The 14,596-nt window shown below is 39.6% G+C and overlaps 1 protein-coding gene across 5 annotated transcripts in view; it reads left to right on the top strand.

Moving 5' to 3' along the window:
• The window catches only part of GPM6B (glycoprotein M6B), a 152,586-nt gene that overhangs the window by 107,197 nt on the left and 30,793 nt on the right, over positions 1 to 14,596 (top strand). Inside the window, exons 1-2 of one of the 5 annotated variants that reach the window (XM_011362937.2) lie at positions 4,702 to 5,146; positions 13,173 to 13,292. The exons of 1 other annotated variant lie outside the window; for it this stretch is intronic. In XM_011362937.2, coding sequence (XP_011361239.1) covers positions 5,086 to 5,146; positions 13,173 to 13,292 — 181 coding nt within the window. In that variant the 5' untranslated portion in view covers positions 4,702 to 5,085. Of the gene's footprint in view, positions 1 to 4,701; positions 5,147 to 13,172; positions 13,293 to 14,596 lie in introns of those variants that run through there. 3 more of the 5 variants (XM_011362938.2, XM_011362939.2, XM_011362941.2) reach the window with 3 other exon arrangements.

Below are 14,596 nucleotides of genomic sequence, written 5' to 3'. Positions count from 1 at the left end.
TCACCCCACCCATCTGCAGGGAGGAGAGAGAGGCTGGAGATTGAGCTCATTCACCAGTGGCCAAAGATTTAATCAACCCATACTTAGGTAATGAAGCCTCCATAAAAACCTAAAAGAATAGGGATTTGGAGAGCTTTCAGCTTGGTGAACACGTGGAGACTTAGGGAAAGTTGCATACTTGAGAGGGTATAGAAGATGTGCACTCTTTCCCCTTCATCTGGCTGTTGATTCACATCTCTTAATATCCTTTTTAATAAATGAGTAATCTAATAAGTAAATGTTTCTCTGAGTTCTGTGAGCTGCTCTAGCAAAGTAAACCCAAGAGGGGAGTTATTGAGACCTCCGATCTACCCTGTAGGTTAGAAGCTCACATGAAAACCTGGACTTGTGACTGGTCTCTGAAGAGGGAGGAGGCAGTCATGTGGGACTGAGCCCTTCACCTGTGGGATCTGATGCTGTCTCCAGGTAGATAGTGTCAGAACTAAGTTAAGTTGTAGGACACCCAGCTGGTATTGTAGAATTCCTTGGTGGTATGGGGACCACTCCACCACACACACACACACACAGAGTGAAATAGTGAAATTGGTAAGCAGAATTGGTAGAGACAAAATAAATCTGGTAATATCACTAATAGAATAGATCATAGAAGAAAAATCAAAATTATCTTTACAAGTTGGAAACTGGACCAAGATGTACAGGCACAGGCACAAAGCCCTATATGTGAGATTAACATTTCAGTTGGACCACAGGAGCCTCTTATTTTGAGAGCAATGAGTCTTGTTTCTGTCCTCATCATGCAAGCAGAACTCTTAAGGAAATTCTAATGACTCTTTGGTGGTAAAAGGTACTTTCTGCTGGTCAGTCCTCATCTTTGTTGCTTCTTCCATAGCATTTGATGCTATCTGACACTGTTAACTTTATGCCCTTCATGGAACCTTTTCTAATTCTATAATCTCGCTTTGGCCTTGTTCCCTTGATTTTCTAATTCTTCTTTTTTAGTCTTTTTTTTTTTTTACCCTCTCTTTAAAGGTTTTCCTTTACCTTTGTATTTAAAAGTCAATGTTCCTTAAATTCTAATCTTAGTATATTTGTAGTTTGTATCTCTCTCTGGTCATTTGTTAACCATTCGTTTAAAATATATTTGTTGAGGACCTACTATGTGCCGGGGACTGTTCTAGGATATGGTAATACAGCAGAGGCAAAACAGACAAAAATTTTGGCCCTTAAGGGACTTATATTCTTGGGAGAGAAAGAGACAATAAATAAGTGAATAGAGAGATCAGTGTTGGGTTATGGTTAAAGCAATAATGAAAATCACACCTAGGAAAGGGGACTGGGCATGTCAGGGCTACAATTTTAGTCAAGAAAGTCAGAGAGGTTCCTCTGGGAAGGTGGCTTTTGAGCAGAGCTGGACTTCCTGTACTCCCAAGGCTACCTCTGCACCAAAGATTCCCAGATCCTCATCTCCAGGCAGCCCCTCTCCTCTGGAGCCATATTCCTGAATGCCTCCTGCACAGCTCCTAGAGGGTGTCCCAGGGCACCAGAAACCACACATGCTCATCTTCTCTACCGAACTTCTTCCTCCTCTTTGGATCCCCATTTTGGTTCACAGCGTGATCATCTCCACACTCACCCAAGCTAGAAACTCCTTCACGCCCTTCTCATCCCTCCTGCCACCCCATGCAAACACATCCAGTCAGATGTCATCTGGGTCCTCACTTCCTCCTCACGCTATAATTCAGGCCCTCAGTGTCTCTTGCTTGTACTATTTCAGGAGACTCCTCTACTCTGGCCCGGCCCTGCTGTCTTTCACATTACCAATAGAATGACCTTTGCAAAGCACAGATCAGGTTTGCTTTCAAGCCTTCTATCTCTACCTGTTGCCTCCAGGATTAGCAAGATGTTTGGTTCCCAACTTACTGTGTCAGCCATCTCCCTTCGTTTCCCTCCCACCACCCACCAGCCCACCACACATACACCCTATGCTCTGGACCCTCTGTCAGAAGAATCATCTCCCCAGCACTTTAACAATACCCTTTTTTTTTCTTTTTGTATGCTTTTCAGTTTTTCCTGGAACACTCTTTCCCTTCTCTCCCTTTTCCTGCCCGGCAAGTTTCTAACCAACTGCAGTAGCCAACTCAACTCTGCAAAGCTTTTCCCAAATTCTCTTCCCTTTCTTCTCATCTCCTTTGTTGTGATACTATAGTGCTTGTGGCAAGTAGGATCGCCCTGGCTTACGAGGCTTCTTGGTGCTTCCTTAGTCTGTGGGTGACATTGAGACAGACAGGTACCATGTCTTGTCTATGGCTGCATTTCTTGTAGATATTAGTACTTAGAATATTATTCTATGCATGTTTACTGAACTGGCTGGAATTCTTTAGAAGATGTGCAAATACATAAGTCGAACCATATGAAACTACTGTTCTTCTTAGTCAATATTAGCAATTTTGTATGGTTCAATCTAATACATCTATTTTGCATCAATATTTGCTATTCTTACTTTGGCTTGCAGAAGTATCTTACCTTCAGTCAGACTGCCTTAACACATGGGGTCAAGGAATTGTTTTCGGCTCTGCAACACATTTCTCATCCTACTCGTTCTATGTATCCAGTTTTTGTGGCCAAAAATGGATGCATACCTGAGAAATGTTATAAATATCTACTCTTCTTTCGTGCTATTAACAATCTTTCTCTTATGCTTTTTTGTGATTCATATGGTTTATCATCAACATCAGTGAGGTTTTGAGGCTGTTTATAAAGTTACATAGTAATTTTTAGAATTGTCATACATTATCAGCCTAATGAAAAGAAAATGAGAAAGATACGAATGAGGCAAAAATGATGCATTGTTCATTTATATGGAGTTTTTCAGGGTGAAAGTATATCAAGGTGTCAACTGTAGACTTTATGACTATTCTGTGTCATGGTTTTGATTTCCATGACTGTGATACAGAACCAGAATCACCCTTTGTTTCGGCGTGTCTTCCATATTCTACCTTCCCACTCTTACCAATATTTAAAAGTAATATTCTTAAATCATAACCAGAAAAGTATTCTATCCTGTACGTTCTATAAGTGAATGATTTCGCTAGATGTTCTTAAAATGAAAACTAATAATATAGCCAATCACAATTGTCCCTTTTTGTGCTGAATTGAATTGTTTTGGTATTAATTCTTACTTGAACTGCAAGGGAGAACAAACCTGTCGCAGAGCAACAATTGCCATCTCTCTTTCTGAATGCACCTAAGTAGTCTTCGCAAAAATGTTTACGACAATCCTGTTTGGATACATCATCAGGTTTTCCTGTGGAGCTAGTTCATCGCAAATGAATCTGTTTTTGAAAGTCTGAAATTTTAGACTGCCATGCTTCTTAATCCCCTTGCCATGAGACAATAAAATTGGCTGGGGCCATAATTTAAGGCAATAGTTGATTGTGGGCTTGGTCTTCTGGTATGATGGTTAAAGGGAAAATGAGATGTAAAGTTAAAAGAAAATGTTGAAACAAGCTAAACTGGTTTTCAAAATCTTTTCTGGTTTAACAGGGCCTTAGGTATTGAATGTAGAAGGCTTTGGGGTTATCTAAAGCTAATGTGTTAAAAGATCAAGTTGTTAGAAGATTTCAATTCAGCTTATACATTTTTTAAAGCATTGAACAAGAAATCCTCAAAACTTGGGAGAGATATTTTAGAAGAGGGTGGTTTATGTTGGCTTCTAAGACGGGTGCTCAACGCAACCAATTAGCAGACTCTGTTCTCAGTCACGGAACCCTTTGCCCTGCGGTTATTAATAGTCATCCCTGTATTTGACTTGAGCTTCTATACATTTTTTTGATAGGGACAGTGAAAGTAAGTGGGTCAAACAAATGCTTAAAACATGCTACGGAAATTAGTGATGCTTAGAAACAAGTGGCTCGCCATGATAAAGGCTTATATGCTTGAGTGGGTCGAGAACACTGGTGTCTGGTGGGTCTGCAAGGATGCTTGTGAAAGCAATCAGAATTATTACTAGTACAGTAGCCTTTATGCTGAACATTTTGAATGCTCTTGAAAATACCCTTTGACTTTGTGGGGTTCTAATGAACAAAGTTTCATATAGAAATAACCATGTTTAATAGGAAAAACCACTCTATTTTGATTTTCATTCCAAGAAGCCATCAAAATATCAGCTAGATATACTTGTAGCATACTATGATTATTTTTAAATAAGGACAGGTGTCCCTTTAAGAATTAGGCTTGAGCTGAAGTTTCTCTTTCTATCACATATGTTAGCTAGAGATCAGGAAACAAGTTCTAATAGTAAATTGCTAAACTGTTATTGTTACACCCATGTTTGGGTTTTCTTCCCACTTTACGTATCTCCCTGTCTCATATATATGTTTAGGTCAATCAATCTATTTAGAGATTTGTGAAAGACAAAGATGAAAGCAAGCAAATAAAACAGAGACCGTGGGCAAGTCCTTCAACTATATTCCGCCAGGGTCGGGGGTAAATGAAATAAATCACACTGTGATGCCCCATAAAGGAGTCCCACAGGAAAGAGTTTGCTTATGAAAGACACACATTCCCCCGAGAGAACATACATCCTGGCTGACCAGCTGAGTCACGTGGTGGGAGGGGGCTCTTTCTTCTCCACATCCCCTTCTCTGATGTCACGAATCTCTTCTTTCCTGGGAGAATTAATTAGCATTCATTGGGTGCAGTTGGCAAGGAGAAAGAAGGGCGCCGGAGCGTGTGTTGGAGAGCAGGGAGGAAGGGGCCCAGTGGGGAGCGAGTCCTTGTCCCCTCGGAGCCGCATTGACACTCGAGGCACAATCGGGCACAGAATGGCTGTTTTATAACTGGGATCCTCCGTGACGTATGGCTGCCTGCTCCTTGGCAGCTGTCTTTATGGACCAGTAGGCAGAGGGAAATTGACGCTGACGAGACTTTTGCATCTTGGAAGGCACTGTAATCTACTGTAGTGAAGAACAGAACCTCTCAATCACGCAAGTGTAAATAAGAGACGGAGGGGAGTCCGAAGAAAAGGAAGAGGAGGGGAAAAAGTGTGTGCTGGGGGAGCGGGGAAAAGCATTTTTGGTGGATGGTATGAAGCCAGCCATGGAAACTGCAGCCGAGGAAAATACTGAACAAAGCCAAGAGAGAAAAGGTACCCAGCGCTCTGACAATAGCCTGTTTAAAGCTTTTCACTGGGGGTGCTTAAAAAGGGGTAGCCCGGTTTTGTGTCTCTTGTAAAATAGCTCAGAAGTAATCCCTATGGCACAGTCTTGCTTTCAGGGTGGCTTTTTTCTGTGGGCTGATGTTAAATTAATAGAGCAGCCTCTCTGCAATCCATTCCTGTTCCAAATCTTCCTACCGAACGTGGTATTTCACGGAAGGGTGTCTGCAGTTTGTCATCTTAGTACCTGGATTGGGGAAACTGTCTCTTTTTTTTAATAGAATGTCATGACTTAAGTTCTGTATGTTATATTCCAGGGACATGGGATGCTTTGTTTTCTGCTCATGCCAAGGAGAGGCACACATAGTGATGATTATGCTTTGCTTCTGCTAATGCTGTGGCGATTTGGACATTCTCTCATCTTCTTATTAAATAGACTTGCAATTTCTGTGTATCTGGCCCTGACTATGACATGTAATAAGTATTTAAGTTGGAGCTTGAGAGAAGGGACATCAGCTCTGTCACCTAGTGCTGATAGAAGCAGGGACGGGGTGGGGGGGGTCTTCTATTTATGATTGGAGATTTAGGGGAGGAAAATTGATAAAAGTCCTGTTCCTTAAAGGGAATCTCAAAACATATCACAATGTTGACATACAGAATGTTTCGTTTTGTTTGTTTTTGAGAAAGAAGCGTTTTGTGGTAAGAAAATAGCAGAAAATAGAAACTAAAATTTATGCTGTTAGGTTAATGGCATTTCACTGCACGGTAAATTCTCTCCCTCACCTAAAAGTTGTAGACTGTCAGAAAGGCAAGGGACATCTTCTGTAACTGCAGTGCCTCTAATATCAAAAGCCGTCATGCTGAGGTTATTTCTCACAGCCCTGGTGTCCACTGACAGTCACTAAACAATAGTAGTTCTCCAGGGTGGAAGTACAACTACATTTTAATTATGAATATGTTGGTTAAACTGAAAAACTACTGATAGTCAACCATTTTACACGATAAAAAAAAGGCAATTTCATGTTTTCAATTTAACAGCACACTGGGATAGAAGCTGCTTGTTTTTACATGGAATTTCTTCTGTGCACAATACTTTAATAATATCGTATCCTAAAGAGAGCAACTCCATTTTTTAAATTAATTATTTTTTAAAGTATGAATATCTATGTAACAAAAACTTTGCCATTTTAACCATTTTTAAGTGTGTAATCTAGTGGCATTAAGTACAGAGCACTTTAATTTTAAAACTGATAGTTTAGTTCAATCTTGTAACAAACCTACTGCCCCCCACCAAAAAAAAAAAAACAAACAACGGCCAAAAAAAAAAATGGTGCCTTTTCTTGTATGTCTGTTTTAAATTTACACGAATGAGCAAATAACAATAAGAGAATGTTTGTGAAGCTGAGGAACAGAAATGAAAGTTTAAAGCTTCATGATGATCAGAGATGAAGTTTGTGGGTGTAATTGTTTAATGGCATTGTAAGGAAGGCTATCCAAGTTGACAGCAGTTTTTTTTTTTTTTCCTTAAAATAGATGACTTTGTTTAACACACTCTTTTTATTAATGCGGTGTTTGCCAATGTCAGATGACACCATTTTGGTCTCTGTAAAAACATACGTTTCTTTTTTGTCTCCAAAAGCAAGCAAAAGGCATAAAGCCAATGTAAAATCCTTACTACACACTTGTATATCTCGTCATCATTTAATCTTATGGACCGCTATTATTTTATGTTAATGAATATTATTTAATACCAAATCCACAGGCCGCCACTACATCACTTGAACATCTGTGTATGAAAACTCATTAGCTATGTATGGTTTTAGAGACAGAGTTAGAAGCAAAAGATAATCCCCGGAAGAACTTTAAAAATTACCAAAATTCATAAAAACTAACTATTTCGTAAGGAATTCAAAAATGCCAAGTTACGAGCTTGAGTGAGAATATGGGCCTGCGAGTGCCTTTTTGCTGCATTGACTGGGGTAGTGATTGCTCTGTGACCTACCCAAAGGGTGGTATCTCAGCTACTCTTCCGTAGACAGAGCAAGTTCATAACTGCACAAGTGAAAACTCACACAAGTGTCACCTTTGTAGTGTTCTCAGTTTGCTCACCCGTTGTCATTCAAGTCCCACGCATAGGCATAAAATGATAATCGCATGTTTCTGCATGCTTGTCACTCCAAGATTCCTTCAGATCTCAGTTTCAATACAAAATAAATGTTTACTTCATTGAAATGATCATTTAAAAATTTGACACAGGGAATGCATTATCTAGTTCTTGAGCTGGTGGGTCTGTTCTTTTATTTTTATTTTTGTAAAGACTTTTAGCAAGGGATTTAATTTACCAAATTTAATCCTATCTATTTTGTCGCTTCCCATAGTTTTTTATGCACATATATTTTTCCCCCCCTGTTCCTTCTTTTGCTCTCAATAGTTAGCACTAGGGACGATATCTGCCTCTTAATCTGGGCTATTACTGCCCAATGGCTGGTGCCCGGTAGCTTCTGAATTAGTAGCTTTGGATAATTACCACAATGTCATTAAGAAATAAATTAAATTTAACTTTATAAACTGACCTTCAACTTTTCTAGTTGGTGTCACTCTTCCTGAGAGTTTGGGCAAGACAAAGAGAGATGTTTCTTTAAATGAAATCTGAATGACTTTGTTCCTATTTTAAATAAAAATAAGCCCTTAAGAAAAAAGAAAGCGAATGTGTTTTTGAAACAGTCTCATAGCTTTTGTCACAGAAAACTACTGGATGATCAAAATTCACAAGAAGTATTTAGTAGTTATTCAGGAATTTTTAAGGAAAGCAATCAGGTTTTCTCGGATGGGTATAAGAAATGCCAAATTATTACAAATGACCGTTTTTAAATTGGAAGCATTAAATTAAATCAAAGTGTGAGGATCGAGTAAGCAGATTCATTGAAGTGGAGTAAGTGAAGGAAATGAGTAAGACAGAATCAAAGGAAATAGATCATGAGACTCAATAATAAAGAATGGAGAGTTAGTTTCTATTTATTTCTGTGGAGTATTACTTGATGTCAATTCATTTGTGAAAACCAGTGCATCTGGAATTGCTGGGAGTGCTGAATCACGGGGTAGAAAAACAATCGAATCAACTGCTCTGTTGCATGAAAAAAAAAAACAACTAAATATCTGTGATGAAAATTATTTTTATTATATGTCAGAAATTCAAATCTACTGAAGCAAATAGTCAGGCTAGTTCAGTTCCTATGAATCATTGCTGAAATAAATTCTAAAATTCCAGGCATCGAATTAAGTCCCTAACCACATAAGAAGAAAAATGTAGTAAATCGCAAATATAGTTTAAAATAAATTACAAGACATAGTCAAAATAAGAAATGAATTGAAATTGTTGACTTGATAAAAAAAATTAACACATCCATTGAAATCTTTTTAATTAATTAGACATAATTTCTTATGTGGTTAGGGATTTTTTGTTTGTTTATTTGTTTGTTTTAGCAAACCCTCTCTTCTTTTTCATTTAGGAAGAAAAGCACTCCTCTAGGATCTATGACCTGTATGTTAAAAACCCAGAGCGACACTTTTAACATGTTACACTGTTCCTGGTGATCTATGAATTATTTGATTTTGAGATTTTTATTGACGTTCTCTAACTTGATTATATGAATATGGTACAAAAAATGTTTTAGATGCAGTTTTTCCCTATAAGAATCTGCAAAGGAGGACGTTTGAAGAGAGGGTGTCTGGGGATTAGGCTGTAGAGAAAAGAATGGCTGGCCAGATGGTGCTGGACATATGTGGTAGGTATGATATAGCTTGCTTTTATTTATTTTTTTGGAAAACTTAAGTGTGGAGAGGATCTGAACGAGCCATTTGGTACATCTCCTACTTTTATATTATTGTTTCCATTAGCATACTTTTCAAGACTTGGTCTTGCTATTTCATTAGACAAAGAATTCTGACCCAGTTCTTGAAATTTAGATCTGCCTTCCTTGAAATTGAGTTGAAATCTTGAATTCAGATTACAATGTTAAAAATCGTATTTCTCTGTTATTTGGAAGTAGAGGTCAATATAGAGTAAATAATCTTAACCACATGATTTATTAGCTTCGATGTATCTGAGAGCATGCAAAATAGCCAGTTGTCCCCATGACGTAAATTTCCCCTCACTGGGACTGGTGATGAATTGAATTATTCCAAAGACACTCTCTCTTTTTTCTGGGGGACCAGATGTACATCCATGTCGAGATGGTTGGCCAGGAATAGGGATGGCTGTGGGACAGAGGAAGAAGGTGACGCACACTGGCTGTGAAGAGCAGGAGGCTACAGTCCCAGCTCACAAATGTACCTGGCTGTTCATTCATTTATTTATTCATTTAATAATGTTCTCTTTTGAGCTGTTATCCTTCTGTCCTCTCAGCTCACGTCATAGGAGTAAAAGGGTGCTAAATCATTTTAGGGACCATTATTTGTAGTATGATCTTGATTTTAACCATGATTTTGCTGACTGGTGGCAGATTAAACAGCAGACGACAATGCCAGAGAGAATTTTGACCCTTAGCCAGCCCAATGATATTTCTCTTCAGAGAACATGTAATAAGAGAAAACAGTTTCCTATTTTATAGGTTGATTTCATTAATTGCATTAACTTCTTTATATATTCCAGCTTTACTTGCTATATTCGAATCAAAGATCAACACACTTCATCTGTAAAGGGCCAGAATGTAAATCTTTTAGGCTTTGTGAGCCTCCCGGTCTCTGTTTAACTACTCAAATCTACCACTGTAGCATGAAATAGCCATAGATAGTATATAAACAAATGAGCATGGCTGTGTTCCAATAAAACTTTATTTACAAAAACAGGTGGCCATTGTTGCTGACCTCTGCTATATTCTATAGTGTCGTTATAGCTTTCCTTTCATATTTTAAATAGTAGCTAAAGATGAAGAACGATAGAGCTTTCAAAGACCTTGCCCAGTGAATGTGGTCTTTCCAGGACATCGGTCTTCATCACTGAGTCGCTTCCAGTGATAATTTCCTAGATGCTAGAAAGTTGAGCAGTCTGCGGTTCAGTTATTCAGCCTTGTCACTAAATCACATTATCTAAGTAAATGGGGAAAAAAGTATTCACGACATTGTCTTGTTTTCCTTTCCTCAATTTCCCATCGTTTGTTTCATACCCACCTTTAGGGATGACTAACCACAGTTGTGTCTATGGACATCAGCCATCACCACTCACCTCAGCCCCAACCATAAATATTATCTCAGATATCATAGTCTTTTGCGCTTCTTCAAGAATATAGATTGGCCTCCTGCCCTTCGCTCTCTTCTACCCTCTGAGAGGAACATTTGTCTTCCTTCTATAAGGCAGGATCTTCCTAGGTATGCACATTTTCCCATTTCTTGCCAGTTGCCCAGAACTGACATATTATTAATATAGCATTCAAGCTGAGGCAAGCACATGACTCCCTTCTAAGTGTTGGGACCCTGTATACTGCGTTCTTTGAAATTTTATAAATAATTTATAGTTAATGTCTTCATTTAAGTTTGGCTCAAAAACATAAAATAGACGTGATTTTCTTTTCTTTCCTATCTAAAGATTTACTGTTGTAAAAAGGCCTTCTCAGATGCACTGGAAAACCTCTACCCACTTGCCGATCCCATCCCCACATCTGCTGGGTATTTTTATGCAAATTAAGCATCTCAGGCATGGCTGCCATGTTGTTCTCAGAAAATACAGTCCATGCTTTTCATTGCCATTGCCTAGCAGCCTGTGCCTGATTTCCCAAATGTCTGGAGACTTCCCCATCCCCATGAGACGAGGACAGAGAGTAAATGTATCCTACGCTGAGATTCCCCAAATTGCACAGCCTGGCCTGAGTAAGGTCAGTGTGCTGGGTCAACTAGGGGTTCATTTTTTGGTCCACAGGGTCCCAAGGTACTTCTTTACATTCAACCAAATATTTATTTAGCAGACATTTATTGGGCACCTATTATGTGTTGGGCATGGAGAAATTTTTTTAATTTTTCAGATCAAAAGTGATCTGAGGATGAAATTTTTCAGAACAGAAGTGATCGAGCTACATGGACTCCTGTTGCCCGAAGTTGATATGGAAGGCTCACAGCCACTTTACCAAGAGGAAATCAGAACATATATACCATGAGGCAACCTGACCTTCTTCTGGCTCTTTCCACCAGCCCCACTGGGTTTTCTTTGCTTTCAGAAAATGTAGCACAACCCATGACTGAGAGAGAATCTCCTGAACAGCAAAGCAAAAATCTAAATTCAGGGAAGGCTAAGAGTTAAGTTTTAAGAGCCTCGAAATAATGTCAATAGCTTGGGACCAGAAACGTTTCTCTAGGAGGCATAGAAGCACAACCCACCTGCAAATGGACTTCAGAAAAATTCTTGTTGAGCTAACCACTGCTTCAGCAAAAATGGCAGCAAATGCACCAGCCTCAGTAGGATAACATGGTGGTTTCAAAAATGTGCCACATAGAGTCAAAATGCCCGTGTTTATACGCAAGATCCTCTACCCTGGCTGCACGATCGTGGGCAAGTGACCTACCTTCTCATTGCCCTCAGTTTCTTCGTTTGTAAAGATGGAATAATAACGGTACCTATTTCATAGGGTGGTTGTGACAAACAAGGTAATGGATGTGAGGTGTGCTTTGCATGATGATAGCATATCTTAAGCACTCTAACTTATCGCTATCGTCATCGACAGCAAAAACAGCGGCAGCGAAAATAGGTTCATTGTGCCCTTCTGATTGTCCTAGCTTTTTTGTTCTTTTCAGATGTCTTTAAAAGTCTTTAAATGTCTTCAAAAGACATTTGACTTTAACTTGAAGCCAACAAAATTTTCTCTAAAGCACCACCTAGAAAAGTATGTTTCCACTTCCTAATTGGAAATACCTTGAGAGTTTTCAGAGACCATGGAGAGTGGTGGTGGGGATTTTGAAAAGGCTTAGTGAGGTTTTAAGCGGACCTGGTCAGGGCATTTGCTCTGTTGCCTCGCAATGTGGCAGTTTTCTCAGTCTTTATCCTCAGCGACGTGAGTGCCAAGTGGAGCGTTGTAACCTGATCATCTGATGGGATTATTACCTATGTCAATGCTAGAATCACTTTTTTTATCCTGAAATATTTGCGGCACCCCAGAGGATATCACTCCTTCTGAGATTTTATGCGATTCTCAGATATAAGCTGGCATAGTCATCTTATGGTCTCTTAGGGATTTCAAGATTGTAATTCAGCTAATGGTTACCAGCGGCCTCTCTGTGTCAGGCGAATTAGTAGATGTTTTCTTCTCTCCGATCCCCTAAGTAGGAAATGTAGTCATATTACCAGCTATATGAGTCCCCAGGAGGCCACTTGTCACCTTATATGTGAGTAAGCAGTGGTTGGAACCCAAGGCAAGCAGCCCTTGGTCTATAAAACACTAGATGATCATTGGATCAGGATTTCATCCAGAACATTCTAGACTGAAGTACCAAGTTTAAAATAAGGTGACAAAGAATACTGCAGATGTCAGTGGGAAGACAGGAGTTTCATCCAAGAGTCAGCAGACCATAGGGTTCTTTGCCAGATTTTCAAGGGTGGAACTGGGTACTGTTATGGAGAGTGAGCCTGTAGTCACCTTTGCTTGTGCAGCTGCAATAATTATGGCTCTCTGTGGGTCCGAAAGAGAAATAAGCAGAACAATATTATCGCAAGAAGCCAGATTTTTGCTATGAATAGTGTCTGCCCAAAATGAGCATTCTAAGGGGTAACGGGTGGGGGAGGTGGATAAAATAAGGAAAGAAAAGACAATTTTGGTGATTTTTGTAAACTTATATTCGAAAATGGAAGAGACTCCGACAGTTTCAATTTATCATGCTGAGTTGATAAGATGGTACTGAATGATTGCATTTCAATCACATATTTTAAAACTCCCCCTTGCCTTTAACTATATGGTAAGAGTAACTAAAAATGCTGATATAAATTCTTTGCTGGAGAAAGAGACACTGACTCTTTGCCACCTGAAATTGGCAGTGAACAGCAGAGCTGAAATGGAAATTGGCAGGTACCACTGGATGTACCCAGGCTCAAAGAACCACCAGTACCATCCCGTGCCAACCCTGGGGGACAGGGCTAGCCCCTTGAGCAGTCCAGGTAAATACAGCCTTGGGGTGAATTCTAATAGCAAGTCAACTGTTATCGTTAATATTATTTGTAATGATTCTTTCAGATTGGTGATATTTTATGTTTTGCTTGATGCATTAATTTGTTCACAGGGGCGTGGGTGGAATTGGCCCTTTAAAAATTTTTGAATCATCTTTTTTTCTCTCCTCCTCTCCATTCCACCCCATCTTTCGCCTCTCTCTTCTCCCTCCTCCCCTTTTTCTCACCCTTACCTTTTCTGAAGGGAGCAGTGTACAAAGAGATACGCCTTTGGGTTAACCACAGAATTCCCAGTGTCTGAACCAGTAATGGGAGGAGAGGGGTGTCACCCTAGTCCACGATGAGACTGAGAACTAGGCCAGGACACTTGAGGAGCATTGGCTCCGAGACTACTGTGGGTGTCCCCAGATGTCAATTCGGCCCCACTGCTTTGCATCACTCTGATTTAACATCAGTCATTACCTTTGAGGCGGGAAAATCAAAGCCCATGAAATGAGCATTGGATAACTATACAGGTGTACACGATCCCATCAGGTAGGTCCATTGGGTCCAGTTTCTGGTTTCCTTGCTCATGAGAAACACTGGTCTCTCAGGACTGCTAGGTGCTGGGCCTGGGTGAAATGTATGTCAGTCGATTTGGGGACCCAAGAGGGGGAGAATGCTGAGCAATATGGACATCCACCCGCCACACGTTCCCAAAGTCTACCCATGTCCTAATACTCAGCTCAGTTAGCTAAAATTCAGTGATGTGAAGTTACTTAAAATATGAATATAAAAGGGATGGTAGTGGGTCAAATAAACACAGTGGGTTTAAAGTACTGCTGTCATTTCACATGAACCCATAGCATCATTTTCCCCAAATAGTTGCTTACTTTTTCAGGAATGCCTAAGAAATGACAATGTGGAAACTACAACTCTAGCTAGAGCAATCCTGAGGTACAGTGTCAGACACCTACTGAATTACAAAGTCACAAGACCTGTAATTTAATAAAAAACTTTTTTCTTTTAAAACCTAAATTGTGGCTTCAGGTTAATGAATACGAAATGTGACTTTAGATTTAGTTCTACATCATGAGCTATGTATTCCTTCATTCTACGTAGGGCTGTTAGGCACCAGCTCCGTGAATGCCTGAGCAGTGCTGGTTAGAAAAGATGAGCAAAAAGGGCCATGAGACATCAGTTCTCATAGATCCTTTAAAGAATGGAGGGTTCTGGAATCTAGATTTTTTAAAAAGTTGCCACTAGACGTGACATAGCCATATAATGGGATACTGTTCGGCAGTAAAAATGAAGTA

The sequence above is a fragment of the Pteropus vampyrus genome, unplaced genomic scaffold (assembly GCF_000151845.1).
Source record: "Pteropus vampyrus isolate Shadow unplaced genomic scaffold, Pvam_2.0 Scaffold81, whole genome shotgun sequence".
Classification (NCBI taxonomy): Eukaryota; Metazoa; Chordata; class Mammalia; order Chiroptera; family Pteropodidae; genus Pteropus; species Pteropus vampyrus.
This window is presented reverse-complemented; position numbering and strand designations above follow the sequence as displayed.